Source organism: Tympanuchus pallidicinctus, unplaced genomic scaffold (genome assembly GCF_026119805.1).
Source record: "Tympanuchus pallidicinctus isolate F22 unplaced genomic scaffold, pur_lepc_1.0 scaffold6, whole genome shotgun sequence".
NCBI classification, from domain to species: Eukaryota; Metazoa; Chordata; class Aves; order Galliformes; family Phasianidae; genus Tympanuchus; species Tympanuchus pallidicinctus.
Genome location: NW_026294780.1, coordinates 37,761,267 through 37,778,885, shown reverse-complemented (window position 1 = coordinate 37,778,885; position 17,619 = coordinate 37,761,267). Strand labels below are relative to the sequence as shown.

The 17,619-nt window shown below is 36.4% G+C and overlaps 1 protein-coding gene across 2 annotated transcripts in view; it reads left to right on the top strand.

Moving 5' to 3' along the window:
• The window catches only part of TDRD3 (tudor domain containing 3), a 95,947-nt gene that overhangs the window by 41,717 nt on the left and 36,611 nt on the right, over positions 1 to 17,619 (top strand). For both annotated transcript variants that reach the window (XM_052705589.1, XM_052705591.1), the window contains 2 exons: positions 10,549 to 10,709; positions 13,066 to 13,207. In XM_052705589.1, the coding sequence (XP_052561549.1) occupies positions 10,549 to 10,709; positions 13,066 to 13,207 (303 nt within the window). The remainder of the gene's footprint in view (positions 1 to 10,548; positions 10,710 to 13,065; positions 13,208 to 17,619) is intronic.

Below are 17,619 nucleotides of genomic sequence, written 5' to 3'. Positions count from 1 at the left end.
TTGAGACAACAGTCAACCTTTCACAGGAAAAATCTGTGTGTTTACATGCAAAAGTATTGTTAGAGTTTGTAGAATTGTACACTGAGGAAATGAGCTATGACCTAGTGAAAATATGGAAACTAGATTCTAGTGTAATTTCTGAGGATCTCTTGAAAGTGCTGCTCTCCTTCAATATGCATTTTGCAGTTGATGTGGATTCTCTTGAGTATCTTCAGTTTTGTTATTCTGAAAATTGTAACAGTTTATATGCAACACTGACAATTGTCAATAAGCTTATGGAACAACGTGCTTTAAACAGTCCATTGGCTTCTTTTTGGTGTACTTTGTGTTTCAGTGTGGTCACCTTCACTGTTCCGTTTTTCATATAGTACTACACTAATCTGATTTTATCAAGATGGGTTTGTACAGTTTCATGGATTTTGAGTATATCTGGCTTGACAGCTAACCAGTTGTTCATAAAACATAATAGAAGTATAAATCAAATCAGAACATGAAAAAGTACATTAGAACTTACAAAGGTGGTTAAAGTTCTAAATTGTTGTCATTTTGATTTCTTGTAAATATTAGGAAATTGGGAACCTGAATTCAAGCTGTAGTCTTATTTATTGCTATTCTATTGAAAACAGATTTTTTTTTTCCTGTAATAAAAACATCACTTATGCGCTTTTTTTTTAATTAGTCTGTTTTGTTTTTTTTTTAATTATTTTGGAGAAATGTGAAAACAAGCTCCAAGAAACCAGTGCCATTCAATTGATTACTAATAGGAAAAAAAAAAAAGCTTTATAATAGTTTGTGTATTCACTTCAGTGTAGCTGTTCAAGATAGGAAATGCATATGGTGCCTTGTAGTAATTGGACCAGTCAAAACAGTTTTGAAGTTCACTTACTTTCGTATATTGTCCAGAGCTCCAGATGTTGGATGCTGCATTGATAAACAGTCTGTTCGCCTAATGGTATTCCTTTAGAATTCAAGTATTAGAATGGACTTTTTTCATTTGTGTTTTTGACTAAAAAATAATTCTGAGTGTTTGCACAAATGGAAAATACTGGAAATGAAGGGTTTTTTCTTCTTTTTGTTTTGTTTTTTATTTTTTAACCTTTGTTTTGTGGTGCTTCAAGTCAGAAAAGGTATAAAGCAAGTCACTGCATTTAGATGACAGGATTAATGTGCTATTGTTGCCAAACACACTGGAAATTATGACTTTTACTTAGATTGTTGGGGAAACTATGCTTGGAAATGTTTTTTTTTTTTTTTTTTTTTTTGAAACACTTTGTTTTAGAAGATGGGTATAAGAAACAACATGATTTCTGTTAACTTGAGCTAGAGGGTAGGCAACTAATTTATGAATCAACAGGCTTGTAGTTTATGGTTGTCCAATGTATGTTCAGAACTAAAGGTGTCCCATTATAAGGGAAATGTGTGATAATAATAAATATAATAAAGATGATTATCTGCTTTTGTTCCTAACTCGATATTTTTCCTCCATTCTCAATATGTATATAATCTGACATCTGTGGCATGATAAGAAAGTGTACATGAAAGTTGTGATTACTGTATTTAAATTCAGTGCAGCCAAATGAAGTTTGAAGTTTTGCATCCTGAATTCTGAAACCTGGCCTGTGGAACCACAGGTTTGATAGCAAATAGTTGGTTGTTGGATTATTTTGAAAGATGTCTTAGTTAAAACAAAACAACATTAAAAAAGAGGAAAATAAACAATAAAAGAAAGCTGCTTCATTAAGGAATAGGATTTATCTGCTGCTTTGTTTTTGATAAGTTGATTAAATGTCTAATTCAGGAGTTAGGTGTTTTCTTGAGGTGGGAAATCAGAAAATGCTTAATGCAGTTAATCCAAAGAAATTCTGTGCAATGATAGGTGAACAAGGGATGACTGCTAGACCTCTGAGGTAAATCAAAGAACTTGTATACAAGAACATGATTAAAAAGTGCTGTTTGAATGTAATGAGAGATAACTGGTAGGGCTAGGAGGATTAGTAGTCTTTCAAGTTTTGGAACTGCTATTGTGTCTTATTTCTAATATTGCTAAAATATGTAAGTAAAATTTGAGTTGTACCAAATTAAGGTGTTATTTCCCATACAAAATTAGCTTGGTAAGTAGTACAGAAAGAATTAGGTGATCTTAAAAATGTACATGGATAAAACATGAAGTTGCGTATTTGGGACTGATAGCCCTGCTGTAGACTTGGGACTCTCTCGCTTCAGGAGGGGTGCAGAGAAGAGAAATTTCGTTATATAAGTTGTTCCATTTAAATAATGTGATGTTGCCTGTGAAAAGGAAAATGGAATTAAGATGTATTCTGAGGCATTGCTGAGGGTGTTGTAAGTATTGATTGTGTATTTCTGTTAAATAAAATCGGGTTAAAATCTGAGGACACGTACTTGATAAGTACCAGAGCAATAGTATCCTCTGTCTTTTCCCTCTAGCACTTTTTAAGATTTTTTTAAGAAGTCCATTGATAGAGATGGAGGACTAGGTAACAGGTAACAGGATTGAATGCTATAGGAGTCCACTTCAAACTTGTAAAAAGGAAGTTTGCTTGATTCAAGATACTTCTGTATCCCAGTTCTTCAGGTAATTGAGCGAGATCAGTGCTTATGTACATGGCTTTCAATTTCAGTAATAAAGATTGAAAATAAAAACGGTGGGAAAGAGCTTTTTTATTTTTAGTTTTTTCCTTTGCTGATTCATAACAACAGTGACAGGTATTTTTGAGAAGCTGCAGGAAAGGAAAAAGACAAAAAAATATGTTGCCTCAGTCCCCGTGTTGTGAGCATCAGTCCCAGTATTGACCCCCTGAGGGTTACACTTGTTATCAATGTCCGTCTGGGCATTGAGCCATTGATCACCATGCTCTGGGTACAATCTTGCAACCAGTTCCTCATCCACCGAACAGTCCACCAACCGAATTCATATCATTCCAATTTGGAGAGAAGGATGTTATGGGGAACCATGTCAGAAGCCCTACTGGAATCCAGATAGATGACATTAGTGGCTCTTCCCTTCAGTTGCAGTTACGCCATCATAAAAAGCAAGAAGGTTGGTCAGGCAGGATTTGCCCTTGGTGAATACATGCATATACATATATCTTGTAACATCTCCCTCTCCTCCATATGTCTTAACATAGCTTCTAGGAGGATCTGCTCCATGACCTTCCCCAGTGCAGAGGTGAGCCTCACACAGCATCAAATCACAGAATATCTTTAGTTGGAAGGGACCTCAAAGATCATCTACTTCCAAAGCACTTGTAGGCTGAGTCACCAACTAGTAGGTCAAGCATTGGATCTTGAACAGCTCCAAAAATGAGGCATCCACAGCCTTTGGGCAGCCTGTTCCAGCACCTTGCTCATTCCTCAGATCATTCTTTCTACCCTTCTTAACAATGGGTGCTACACTGTATTTTTCCAGTCACCAGGTACTTTGCCTGACTGACATGACTTTTCAAATATAATTTGAGAGAAGCTTGGTGATTACACCAGCCATTTTCCTCAGGACTCTGGGATGCATCTCATCAATTCATATAACTGTGGATTCCTCAGGTGAATTCCAACCTGATCTTCATTTACAATGCAAGGAACCAGTGCTCCCCCAGTTCCTGCCTTCCAACCCATCCACTTGAAAGGTGTGTGAAATGTAGTTGCCTGTGAAGACTGAGGCAAAAAAGTTAAGTACCTCAGTTTTCTCCTTTATTGTTACCAGCCTGCCCATATTTCTTATGAGTGAGGCTGTACCCTCTTGGACTTTCCTTCTCTGAGTAATGTACCCATAAAGGCCTCTCTTGTCCTTATTTGCATCCATTGCTAAATTCAGTTCTAGCTGGGCCTTCTCTCTCCTGACCTCATTCTTACACAGCCTAGCAGTATCCCTATACTCTTCACAGGGTCTCTGCTTCCACTGCCTGTGTATTTTCTTATTCTTCTTTGGTTTGACCAGCAGTTCCCCATTCAGCTATGCTAGTCTTTTGCCTTTCTTTCCTGACTTCCTACATCTGCGGATGGAGATCTCGTACTCTAAGGAAAGCTTCCTTAAAGATCTGCCAGCTCTGCTCTGCTCCCTTGTCATTGAGGACAGATTCCCAAGGGATTTTGTTGCTTTGCTGTCTTCCTAAAGAGCTGGAAGTTGGCTTTCCTAAATTTGGGCATTCTGATTTAACTCTTATCTTTCAGGAATGTGAACTCTACATTACATGATCACTATAGCCCAGGCAGCCTCCCATTGTGATGCCACCAATCAGTTCATTTGTGTTGGTAAGCAACAGGTCCAGCATTGTATTCCCCCTGGTGAGGCTGCCTGTTGGCTCAAGAAGTTACCCTCAAAGCATTTCAGGAGCCTTCTGGATAACCTACAGCTCACCATGATGCTTTTCCAGCAGATGTCAGGGGGATGAAGATGAGATCATTCATTTGAGGTGCCTCCTTCTGCTGGAGGAAAAAGGCTTCCTCAACGGAGACTATGCTTGATCAGGTGGCCTGTAGTAGACAGCAACCACAGGGCTTCCTTTGTTGCCTTGTTCACTAACTCTCACCCCATAGTCTTTCGACTTCTCATGGCCATTCTTCAGGGACAACTATACACACTCTGTTCCTTCCTTGATGTAGAGGGCAATGCCTTCTTCCCTCCTTGCTTACCTGTCCCTTCTGAGCAGCTTGTAGTTGTTCATTGCTGCACTCCAGTCATGCAAATCATCCTACCAAGTTTTAGTAATGGCAACTGTGTCATGTCCTTCTAGTACAGTGGTGGCTTGATTGGGATAGGAGCGACTTGTTTATATAATTTGTTGGTAGGAAGTAGCCATTTGTGGTTCAGAAATGCTTCAGAAGGGAGCAAAAATTGCGTGCAATAGTTGTTCCTCTGATCCAAAACTTCTATCAGCATTATGTATCTGTATCTAAACAATGTGCAATCTATTTTCCATCTGGAAAGTAAATTTATTTTGTATATAAATGCAATAGGCAAATATTTTTAGAAAATGTATGGATACTTGACCATCATAGGTGATTGTCATTAATACATGAAGATATTTTACCACTCATTTAAATCTGTTCTGTATGGCTTTAAAAAAATCTATATTACCAGCACTAACCACAAGATGGCCATATTTGCATGGGATTTTAAAAAGCTGAACATTCATTTCCATCTAAGTGACCGTATACCATGAATATTTGTGAAGTATTAAATGGAATAAAGATGCAAAGGGGCCTCATGAAAAGTTAGAACATGTAATCTAGCAATGATGCTATATTTACTTCATTTTCTTTTGAGTATATGTGTTCCATTACAATTTAAGCATTAATTCTTAAAGCGTTCAGAAAGAAAGCATTTCTCTGATCAGTGAAATCCTGAGCACTGATAAGTTGATATTAAGCAGTTAAAACATAACGTGCCACCTATTCTAATTATTCTTTGAAGTTGCTCATATGCTTCCCGGTTTCTGTCAGTACATCAGTATAACTAACAGTGCTTAGTTGCATTCTGCCGTCTCTTTGTGGATGTCTGTTGTTTTCCTGCAGCCTTTTTTACTGTAAGGTATGATTGGATTTGTTATTTCAGCTACAACTGATCTCCATTAAGTTCCAGTCTTGAGATGCTTGCATTTACTGCCCAGTGCTATATCAGATGTCCTGCTATTTGAAGCTATGTATGTAAAAATTATTCTACATATTCCTTTCCATGACTTTTTTTTTTTTTCTAATGGGAATGATTCTGACAAGGCTTACTTCTGTGAATGCATGTGATAATCAGAATAATGGTCATTTTAGAGCTGTTTGTCAGCTTTAGGTAAGCTCTTGTCCTCAAACTCTCCTGATGCCTGTTTCAAGAGCTTTAAAGAGTCAAGTTTCCACTCGTATTCTTGAGGAGAAAGTATATAGTGCTATCTGTAATTGGTTAAACCTTTCTAAAAGGTTGAGTTTTTGTTTTCAGATCATGTTGAGTGTGTCAAAGCAATGCCACTAGGAAAGCAGTGTCCTGAAAACACTAGAATACTATCTAGTGGCCATATTATTATAAATCATTAGGTAGTTATTAGACATTGTTTTAAATATTACCCTATAACATCAGGATGAGAATGGACTGATTTATTAAAATATTATTTTCTGCTACAATCACAATACTTTGGCAACTCTGTGTGCTACTGGATGTTGTTGTACTTATCTTGATCTGGGACATCTCTTTTTTTCTAAGGGATCAAGCTATTAATTCCATGCTATTTATGTGCATTAATACTTTAACTGGCCCTGTGGCCAGTGTAAGGATTTTTCAGACAACTGCTATTAAATATACTTACTTTAAGGATTTGCTGGAAACGTTATTGGTTTGTTTTACATAATGTTTCCAGCTATTGATGAAGTAGCCCCCTCCAGTCTGTAGATTTTTTTTTTTTTTTTTTTTTTCCCCCCCCCCCTAATATTATCTGTGGTCCTTGTGCTTAGTCATGTTGAAGATACTTCTCAACTAACTGTATGTGAGTGAAAAGTCTTTCTGGACTCAATTCAATTACCACACTAGAGTACATTTTATCCCTGTAGATATTTGCTTACTCTGTTTATTTGTTTGTTTTTTTTGTATAAGAGTCATGTGTGTTCTTGAATTAACACTGCTGGGTTTTATGGATAAATAGGAAGGAGTGGTATGTGCTGATGTTTCATACCATGTGTCTGTGGAATATAAGCTGAGGAAATCTAAGCTTTGTCTAATCATGGTTTGCTTGATAAACGTCTCTCTAAATAAATAAATAAATACACAATGATGATGGTGCTGCAAGGTGGTCTGAAGTTTACTTCTGAGTGTGATTTTGACGAATATTTTGCTTAATAGAATTTAAAAAAAAAAAGCCATTACTGAGGTTAGTCAGTAACATCAATGAGAAGGGTAATGCACCGAAATAGGGAAGATATGCTGTAAAGAAAGTAACCCAAAATAAAAGAAACTACCGCCAAGAAATGGGATCCTGTCATTTTTGCACATTCTGGATTACTGGTATTTGATTTTAATACAGTCTGTTGTAGAAAACAGTAGCTTACTCTTGAAATTCATTATCATGTTTGTTAATGTGCATGCCTAATTTTTGCAATTCAATTTCAAATAGAATTAATTAAACCTAAACTTCCAGGTGTTTCTTTGTCTCTTTCTCCTGTTTCAAGTTTGTATTCTGTTTTACCTAATAGTTTTCACATATAGTATGAATACTGTAATGACATTATATAGTACAACACTATACATGTAGTATAAGATGGTATTCTATTTTTCATCTTGAAAAGCAAGGCAGATTATTCATGATGAGATTAATAATGGTAAAGCCAGACCTCATTCCCTAGTTTATTTTACTTATGTTTTGTACTCTTAACTTATTTGCATCCTTTAGATTTAGCCATTGAAAGCTGTTTATACACCCAGTGGTCTGGCATTAAATATGCAATTCATTTATTTTTATACTTATTTCTCTTGTCTTGAATACAAGGACATCTGAACTGTGTTTCACATCATTCTGGCCTTAATATGTACTTTGTTACTTGTCCAGTCATTAGATGTTTTCGAAGTGAATGTTTTCTTGTATTCAATCCTATATTATTTAGGTGAGGCCTTCATTCTTATGTTCCATGTAGTACAGTTTAGTTTGCAGAATTTTAGAAAATTATTTTATGAGAATTGCATATTTTTCATCTCTACATTAGAAGTTAGCTGAAGTGCTAAGAGATAAGACAGAGTCTGTGGATTGAAGGAGCTGTGATCAAGCACAGCAGAGTGATTTAGGAAGGTTTTAGTGTTGGGTTAATGAATATCGAAATGGTACCTTCAGAATCTAGCTCTCATTGAGTTTGGTGAAACTATTTAGCATAATCAGCAAGACCCAGCTACTTGGAATTTTAAGTATTAAATATCCTTTCTGTGTAATTTTAACTTTGTCAAGTTAAAGTGATTTTTACAGGGTGAGTAATGCTGATTCTTTAAAGTAGTCTACAAGGCATAGGTTGATGATCAGAGGGCTGGGAGTACCTGTCCTACAAAGACAGCCTGAGGCAGCTGGGCTTGTTCAGCCTGAAGAAGAGAAGGCTCTGGGGAGACCTCATTGAGGTCTCATAATGCTTAAAGAGAGCTTTTAAGAGGAAGGTAAATCAGTGTTTTACATGGGTAGATAGTGATAGAACAAGGCGGAATGGTTTTAAACTGAAAGAGGGCAGATCTAGATAAGATATCAGGTGTAAATGTTTCACTGAGAGGATTCTGAGGTGCTGGAACAGGCTGCACATAGAAGTTGTGGAATATTCCTCCCTGCAGGTGTTCAGGGCTGGGCTGGATGAGGCCATGGGATACGTGATCTAATATGGGATTTAATGACCATCAACCCTCTCTGCAGAGGGATTGGTAGTAGATGATGCTTGAGCTTCCTTGCAGCCCAAGCCATTCTATGATTCTAGATTCACCTACTGTCTTGTGAAGGTGTTTCTTGTTCTGCGGAAAGACTGCCTTTATTTTCTGCCATCATTGTATGATCTTGTAAGATTATATGAGAACTGAAATATCAACTGAGCTGAATTGAGACTGGGAAATGGGGAAGCTCTATAATCCTGTTTAAGTCCATAAAAATAGTTTTGTCATTCATATAGGATGTATTTAAGAAAACCACATGCTTCTATTCTTTTTTTGCACCTGTTTTTTTGTAATGACATGATTTTCTTTGTTGAAGAAGCAGACATCATTGTCTAAGTTCAACAAATGTGCAGCTGTGCTTTATTGTAATGCATGCCTGACACAGTAGATAAGAAAACCTGAATTTATTTGCATATATATTCATAGTTAGCCTAGCCTTCATTTCTTTGCGCTCTGGATTTCTAAGGAGTCTATCAAACAGTTTGTTAAAAAACAAAAGCAAGCATCCAGATCTGAAATTTTCTTTTTCCTGTTTGTATGATTTCAAGCTCTAACAGTATTCCAGTTCAGCTTTCCTTCCTTGTCTTTGCATTCTTAAAGGGAAGAAATTGAGGAAATGTGCATTTTTCATCTTCTGTCTCTTGGGTGGTAAAGCAATACATTTTTTCAGTTTTATTTCTCAGAGGAATCAGAGTGTACCCTACTTCCTTACAAAGTGAAGGAATAGAAAAAAACCATCTTGACTATTTATTCAGCTGTAACCCAAATTCAAGAAAGTAGTTTTTTATTTCCTTTTTTTGTTGGTTACATAAGTTATGTTATATATAGAAGTATATACTACATTTTCAGGTAACCAAGAATCTCTCACGTCCCTTGAGGTTATTAGGTGTTCCTAGTTAGTGTTTACAAAATGGTTGTACTTGAAATGTAGTCCTACTTCAGTAAGTCTTCAAAGTTGGTTGTTTTTCAATTTAGAACACTTTGTCTATGAAAACTGCTGGTACAGCATGTGAGATCTTACCTGAACTCCATATTATTTAGAAATGACAACATTTGTGTACTGCTGTTATTTTGCTTTGTTTTTCATTTTATTTATTTATTATTTCTTTCTCTCCTCCCTTCTCATCATAGAATCATAGAATGGTCTGGGTTGAAAAGGAACCACAATGATCATCTAGTTTCAAACCTCCTACCATGTGCAGGGTTGCCAACCATTAGACCAGGCTGCCAGAGCCACCTGCAGCCTGGCCTTGAGCCCCTCCAGAGATGGGGCATCCACAACCTCCTTGGGCAACCTGTTCCAGTGTATCACCACCCTCTGTGTGAAAAACTTCCTCTTAATGTCTAACCTAAACCTCCCCTGTCTCTGTTTAAAATCGTTCCCCCTTGCCCTATCACTGTCCACCCTTGTAAACAGCCGTTCTCACTGTTGTTTATATGCTCCCTTCAAGTACTGGAAGGCTGTAATGAGGTCTCCTCGGAGTCTTCTCCAAGCTAAACAATCCCAGTTCCCTCAACCTTTCCTCATAGGAGGGATGCTCCAGCCCTCTGATCATCTTAGTGGCCCTCCTCTGGGCTCATTCCAGCAGTTCTGCGACTTTCTTGTGCTGAGGCCCCCAGACCTGATGCAGTGCTCCAGATGGGGCCTCACAAGAACCAAGTAGAGTGGGACAATCACCTCCCTCTCCCTGCTGGCCAACCCTTTTTTAATGCAGCCCAGAACACAGTTGGCCTTCTGGGCTGCAAGCATACACTGTTGGCTCATGTCCAGCTACTTGTCCACCAGAACCCCCAAATCTTTCTCTGCAGGGCTGCTCTCAGGGAGATCTTCCCCCAGTTTGTGTAAATACCTGGGATTGCCCAGCACTCCGCACTTGGCCTTATTGAACCTCATTAGTTTTTCAAGGGCCTTCCCCATAAATTTTTCATTAAGTTCTTTTCCACAGTTAATATTGCAGATATGTATGAAATATTACAGCTGTTTCTCATAAAAAGCCATTTTTGTCATGTTTTACAACATAAAGTATGAATGATAGGTATTGTAAGTGACTGATAAAATTGCACTTCACTTTGCCTGAGGGCATGTTAGTATGTCTTGATATTGTAGTGTGTTTGCTTCATGGTGTTAACATTTTTTCTTTTCTGTTTTGCGCATGTAGCTGGAAGGGCCATGTGTTCTGCAAATACAGAAAATACGCAATGTTTCTGCACCAAAGGATAATGAGGAATCTCAGGCTGCACCCAGAATGTTACGTTTACAGATGACCGATGGACATACAAGCTGCACAGCTATAGAATACAATAGCATGTCAAAAATAAGGTGAGCAACTTTCTTTTCAAAGTTTTGCTTTCACACTTAAATGCCCTAAAAATAATGGAATTAGAAATATATATGGAAAGAAAGCTGTTTTTTGATGGAAAACTGGGACTGCAAAAGATTTAATTTGATTATCTTCTCTCTCTTGATCTTTTTCTTTACTGTTTTCTTCTAATGTAAAAGCTAATGTAGTTATGCTGTCTGTCCTCTGTGTTAACAGAAAACTTGCATGTTCTGCTGCATCTTTTGTATTTGAAACCCTAATGAAAGAAAATCTAAGGTTAAGTTGTAGCATGTCAGTAGAGTTCTACCTCTATATATTAAATAAGTGAAATCGAACCAAAACACCTCATTCACTTCTGTGTACCCCAGCTTTTTTATGAGATACTGATTTGTCCTCCAGCTCTACCAGGTGATACCCAGATGATAAGTAACCTCCAGAATAAAGAAACATTAACAAATGCAAAATTAACTCCTTTATGACAAAATCTGGTGGAGATGCGTGAAACTAGTGAATACTTCAGGCAGTTGTAGTTTTTGGTTTATTCTTGTTTCCTTCTCAGATTCTTTTTTATGTGCAAGAGAACCTTAAATGTTACATGTGAAGGTGAAATTACAATACAGTTTATGAAATTTATGGAATTTACAATACAATTTATGTTGAAATACATACTGCAAGAAAGAGAATTTTTGCAGCTGTCTGCTGAGTCAGACTTGACAAGGCAAACACGCTTTTTGGTGTGTATGAACCTGAGCCATATTTCCATTTTTAGCATATATTTTGTCTGACTTGGTAATGAGCATGTCACTGGCCTGTTGCGCCTAACTTCATTCAGCTAGTAATGTTTTTCCCTGACCAAGATTTTAACTTAGGCTGCTTTTGAAAGGGTGTTTTTATTTTGTTTTGTGGGATTTTTTTTTTTTTTTTTCCCCAGTTAAAAATGAAATACAAGAGAACTGAGTATGGGAATTTCTTGATGTTTGGTCATTAATATGTTGAGAACGATTTCCAGTGCGTAGTCTCTGGAGTTATGGTCTATTTTACTCTTAATTCCAGATTAGTTTGGTTTAAGATCATCTTCCTGTGTCTTTTTCTGTTGGACAGACTTCTATGCTTTGTTTTTAAATGTCTCCTTTTACTGTTCAACTGCTTTTTCTAAGTAAGAGCCAGCCTGCAGTTTAGAGTAATGCTGTTCTAAAAGTCGGGCACTTAATAATACTTCAATTTTAGCTTGAGCAATCACAGCTTAGAATATCCCATTCTAATATGAATGTAAAAAGAGCAGAAAAGGGAGGCAAACACTTCTGTGTGAATAGATTCTAGATCACACAATTGTCGAAGACCTAATCTGAAAGCTTTTAGATAAGATCTCCAAAACATCACAGCTCTTCACTTTGTGTAGTACTGATATAAGCTTTTCCATTTTTTATTCTATCAGAACGATACAGAAAATCCATTAATATTGCTGAGGTTGAAGTCATTAGAACTAAAATTGGCAGACTCCACTGTGATTGATCCTGAGTGTGTGGCACTGTTCTGTAATTGCAGTGATATCTTTATGATATTTTGAAGAGGTTATTGTCTCCTATTTGAAAAGTTATAATTGACTCTGTCCTCTTTTGTGTCTTGCAATAAGAATCATTCTTTCGAGCTTTTGCTGCTTGTCATATCTTTCAGTTAGGGCATGGAAATGAGTGATTCTTCTATGCATCTGCTGTTGTTCTTATAGGATGGATTCAAATGCAAAGAAGATAGGTACCTACTTGTGGGAGCTGTCCACAGAGAAACTCTGATTTTAAATCAAAGAATAATGAGAGAAGAAGCACCGCAAGGTGCATAGTCTATATTTATTCTGAAACAGTCCTGGCTGTTAGTAATGTATAGAAGGTATCTTTTCTAACTACTTTTTTTTTTCTCCTAAGTTAAACATCTGAAACAAATGAGTTGATTAAGCATCTAAAAATCCTCTGTTGCTCAACTATAAATGAATACTAGGATTAGGAACTTATACTTAGACATCTGACTTTGAGACATCTTTTGTTAGGCTAGACAAATCGCATCCTTAGTTTGGTACTGTTAAATTGCATTTTAACCAAACAGATAATTTGCAAACATTCATCTCAGTTAGAATGTAATTTGCAATATAGCATCTTTGTATAATGAGTGGGAAGTGTTCCAGAAAAGCTATTGAAAACTACTGTGCGTACTGAAGGAATTATTGTGAAGGTTTTGGATACAAATCATTTATAATGGAATACAACAATGATGAAAGTATAATGGGAGTATAGTTTTCTAGGCTTTTGATGGCAGAATATTAAATAACGTTTTTGAAATACTTGGTTTTGTTTCTGCTTCTAGCTTGAACACTCCACCTGGAACAAAAATTAAACTTTCTGGAATTATTGAAGTAAGAAATGGATTCTTGCTGCTGGATGATAGTAATACTGCAGTTCTTGGAGGTGAAGTGGAGCATCTTATAGAAAAGTGGGAATTGCAAAGGGTGAGGTAACACCGCTAGAAATGCTTTGTTTTACAGGATTCAAATTGCATTTAACGTCGTGAAGCATAACATGTTGGCTGTGAACTTTTCTGTTACAAGAATTTAGACTTTACTGTCCAAGTATCTGTAGGAATTAAGCAAAATATGTGTCTTATATTTAATGTTGCTGATGAAATTGTAAGTTATCTTTGCATGGGAACTGATTCCTTTAGTAGACTGCAGGGCCTAAAAACATTTGTCAACCGTACTGACTGCATTATGCAGTAATGCTTAATCATTTCTCTAAACACTGTTTTTAATACTAAATGTTAAAGAATTCAGCTTTTTTACAGTTACAGTCTACAGACTGCATAATTTTTGATGAAAAAGTACAGGAATTTTATAAGAAGTGCTGAAGTTAGTAATTTCAAGTTACTATATTAAGAAATTATTATTAATTTAAGAATCCTTTACTGCAATTTTCATCAATGCTTTAAGTAAGCTGTGATTAGAAAGTTGAATTGGAGGCTTTTTAAGTCTTTCAGCAAGCCACAAATATTTGTAAGGTCCTTTATTAGTGTAGCGACTGTCTTAATAGAATGAAAGTTGCTGTGGGAAAATGACATGTTGAATTCCTTCACAAGTGGAAGTGCCTAGGACATGAAATTGTGACTGGTACAAATAGAGTCACACATCTATGCTTAGTCTGTATCTCTGAAGCAGAGTAGCTTCTTATGAAGATGATGTTTGTTTCTGTGTGAAGCGCATTTTTGATGATAACTAAGTTCAATAGGTTTGTTTGTTGTTATGGCTTAGCCTTCTTTGGTGGTGTGTTGCATTTTATAAATTTGAGCAAACTCGGACAAAACTGGTAAAACATTTGAGTTACAGAATCAGCCAGAATGGACAGTGTGCTTGGCATTTTTTTTTTCCCCATCATTTCTAGTTTTAGATGAAACTGTCTGTCTGACTAAAGAGAAGGTTCTGGAACCAGCAACAGAACCATCTCATCTTGTCTTTTTTATTCAAATGCAGTACAAATTTTATGAATTCTCTCTTCAGATTAAAAAAAAATCAACCAAACAAACAAAAAACAAACCCCAAAACATTGAGTTTTAAGGTTGTTGAGTAGAAGGTAAGGGGCACGCTGAACTAATACATTATTAAAAATACTAGCTAATTGGAAAGAGAAGAGTCAATAGAATCAACTAAGTTTGTTAATAATGTTTTGAACAGTCTTATTTCCATGTTTGTTTCGCTAGTGGCATTTTGGAAGGTCTGTTTTCATATTTATTCTACCTGTGTTTCCACAAAGAAATATTGTACTCTAAATACTAATTTGCTTTTGAGGTGAATGTCAAGAAATAACTATGGAATGCTTTCTGTTTACGAGAAAGCAAACTGTTTTATAACCATGCTGCTGACTAAAGCAAGTTTTTCAGCATTTGCTATTGCATAAAGCCAGTAAAATTGGGAATGTTTTAAAGAGTTTGTTTTTAATTACTTTTGTTGCTGTTGTTATTATATATAGTGCGGTAACTTAATTATTCCCTATTGCTATCCTTTTAGTTCTCTGTTTTCATTTTTGCAGTTCAAGTGGAATAGTTGAAAGGGACCTACAAAGAACAACCAGTCCAACTGCCTGACCACTTCAGGGCTAAAAAAGTTGTAGTGTATTATTGAGAGCATTATCCAGATGTCTCTTGAATGCTGACAGGCATGGGGAATCAACCACCTCTCTAGGAGAGAAAGCCTGTACCATTGTTTGATTACCCTCGTGGTAAATACATTTTTCCTAATATCCAGTGAACTTCTGCTGGCATAACTTTGTGCCATTCCCAAAGGTCATGGCAGTGGTTCCCCGGGAGCAGAGATTGGCACCTCCGTCTCTCCTTCCCCTCTTCAGGGAACTTTAGAGAGTTTGCCAGAGTCTCCATTTATTTTTCTAGCTAAACAACTCAGGAATGCAGTGAGAATGTTACCATATCAGCAGCAAAGCTGTGGGCGACAAGAAATCAGTTTGGACAGCTGAAGCATTGCCACTGGAGCTCTTAGTTCCAGATCTATATCCGGACTGACAACTAGATAGATAGGTCTGAAACAAGTCTATAGAAGCCAGATGCTACTTCAATAGTAGTTTACACATGAGCTTGATGTTTTCTGTTCTGGAAGCTTTACAAAAAAAGAATGACTGACAAATAGCAAGACTGTCAACTGTTAAAGATATTTGAATAAGGACATTGCTAGTTCTAATCATGCCAGTCAAGAAATACTGAGTTGTGTTTGAATGGTAAGTCAGGAAGCTATTGCAGATTACTTTTTTGAAGCCAGTTCTTTCTTTCCAGTGCACCTGATCAGTGCTAATTGGTCTTCTCGTGTAGAAGATGGAATAAGTTGATTTTATACTTGTTTTAAAAATTAGTGCTTTTAAGTCAAATATTTTTACATATTATGATTAAAATGTTTGTCCAAAATTAAATTTTTGCCCTGATACCTGTCTGTCAGTCTCTAGATGCATAGATGAATTACTGTTCTGTATAATTCGATATGACATTGGTAATTACTCTGGAGAGGAATCAGGTTTTAGTAGTAGAATATTTACACTGTAAGTATAGCATACATGGAATTAATGCAGTGTTACCAAACAATGTAATGTACTTCAAGTGGAATAAGGGTGATAGTCTTTGTAGTGTTCAGCTTTATTGTAAGGTAGTTCTTGCCTAGAAATTTAGTTGTAGTGAAGACAATATGGTATGGATATATTTTGATGAGAATGCAATTCCAATAATCTTTGCATAGTGCTCCCAGTTTTCTGGTTATCATGTTTGTTTGTTTGTTTTGTTGTTGGGTTTTTTTCTCCTTTGGTATTGCTTTGGCACCAGTGGCTTCACGGATTAGCACACTTACTATAGAGCCAGGCTTTGGGTGGCTTATGCTGTAAGGATAGCATTCATTAGGCTAACCTCAGATGATGTCTATAATGAGTCTATTGGATTTAGACTCATTTTACAGTCAGTAGGGAGGATCAGGCAGGTTTTAAGGTGTGATGCATGTGAGGAATGACATAATCCCTTAGAAGATCCCATTTGCCGTCTTTGCTTCTGAAAAGAACCTAATGTCACTAACTCAGATGTAGACATTTACATTTTTAGATGCTGTAAAGAGCTGGGTGAAATGAATCCTGACTGAAATGCTAGATGTGTGCTCAGGCACACGAATAGGAGCTTGGCTGTGAAGGTTCTTTTTTTGCCTTACCGTGCCCATGAAATGGCTGTTGTACTGTGCAGCTTTAGTTAATAGCTGAGGAGTTTACTGCAGTCATCAGCTATTGGTTTGCTTGTAATTCAAAGAGAGCACTTTAAGTGAACCAATTGGTGCTGAAGCATTAGAATTTTATGCTTTCTGCACCTGTAAGTGCTTTCTTTTGAATAATTCATTGAATAGTTTATCAAGTTCTTTCTTTTTTCTTTTTTCTTTTTTCTCTTTTTTTTTTTTTGCTCCAGGAAAAAAAGGGAAAGAATTTTATTATTTATTTTTTGCCTTGGATTCAGTAAATGATCATGGATGACTTAAAAAACATAGTTTGCTTCTGGAATAAAAGTAGCTTACCTCAAAAGAGTGAACCAAAAAGCCTGAGTGTAGCACAACATTAGCTAAAATAATATTTTACATGTTTTAAGAAATTCCCTGATAGTATAATAATAGTATAAGGGCTTAAAATACAGTGACATTTATACTGCAGTTCTCACATGATGGAGGCAAATAAATTTTACATAAGATTATAAGTACATTGAAGAAAAGTTTGGGTTTTTTTGTTTGTTTTTTTTTGTTTTTTTTTAAGGAAGTCTTTGCCAGTACGGAGTACTGAAGTATTAAGTGATCCATGTAATCATGCACAACTGTCCCAGTGCTTAAGAACAAAATCAAACAGCAGCAAAAAAAAAAAACCAAAAAATAAATAGATGCAATATAGGAAATAAAATTTTAAGACATTTTAACAGCATTAAGGATCTATCTTTTTTTTTTCTAATCCTGAAATACATATATTGCTCTGAAAGTAATGCCTCCTATTTATTTCCCTGGAAACTACAAGAAGTACGAAGAGCAATAACACTGGTTGATAGAGCAAATTCTCATCTACAAAACACTATTTTTCAGCATAGTCACCATCCTTAGCTACACATTTTCACCAATGATGAAGAAGAGCCTTCATGCCATGTTTGTGTGAAATCTCTGTGGCCTTGCAGAGCGTGTCTTGTCTTTCATGTTGCTATTGCCAGTGCTGAAATTCAGCACCCACCACCTCACTGTGTTTATCATTTACTGTTTGCTCTCCATAAACACTGGTGAATGAATGCATTGCTGAATGAATATTACTGGGTGCAAATTTTTCCTCGTAGAGGAATTCAGTAATACACCTTGGCTTCATACGC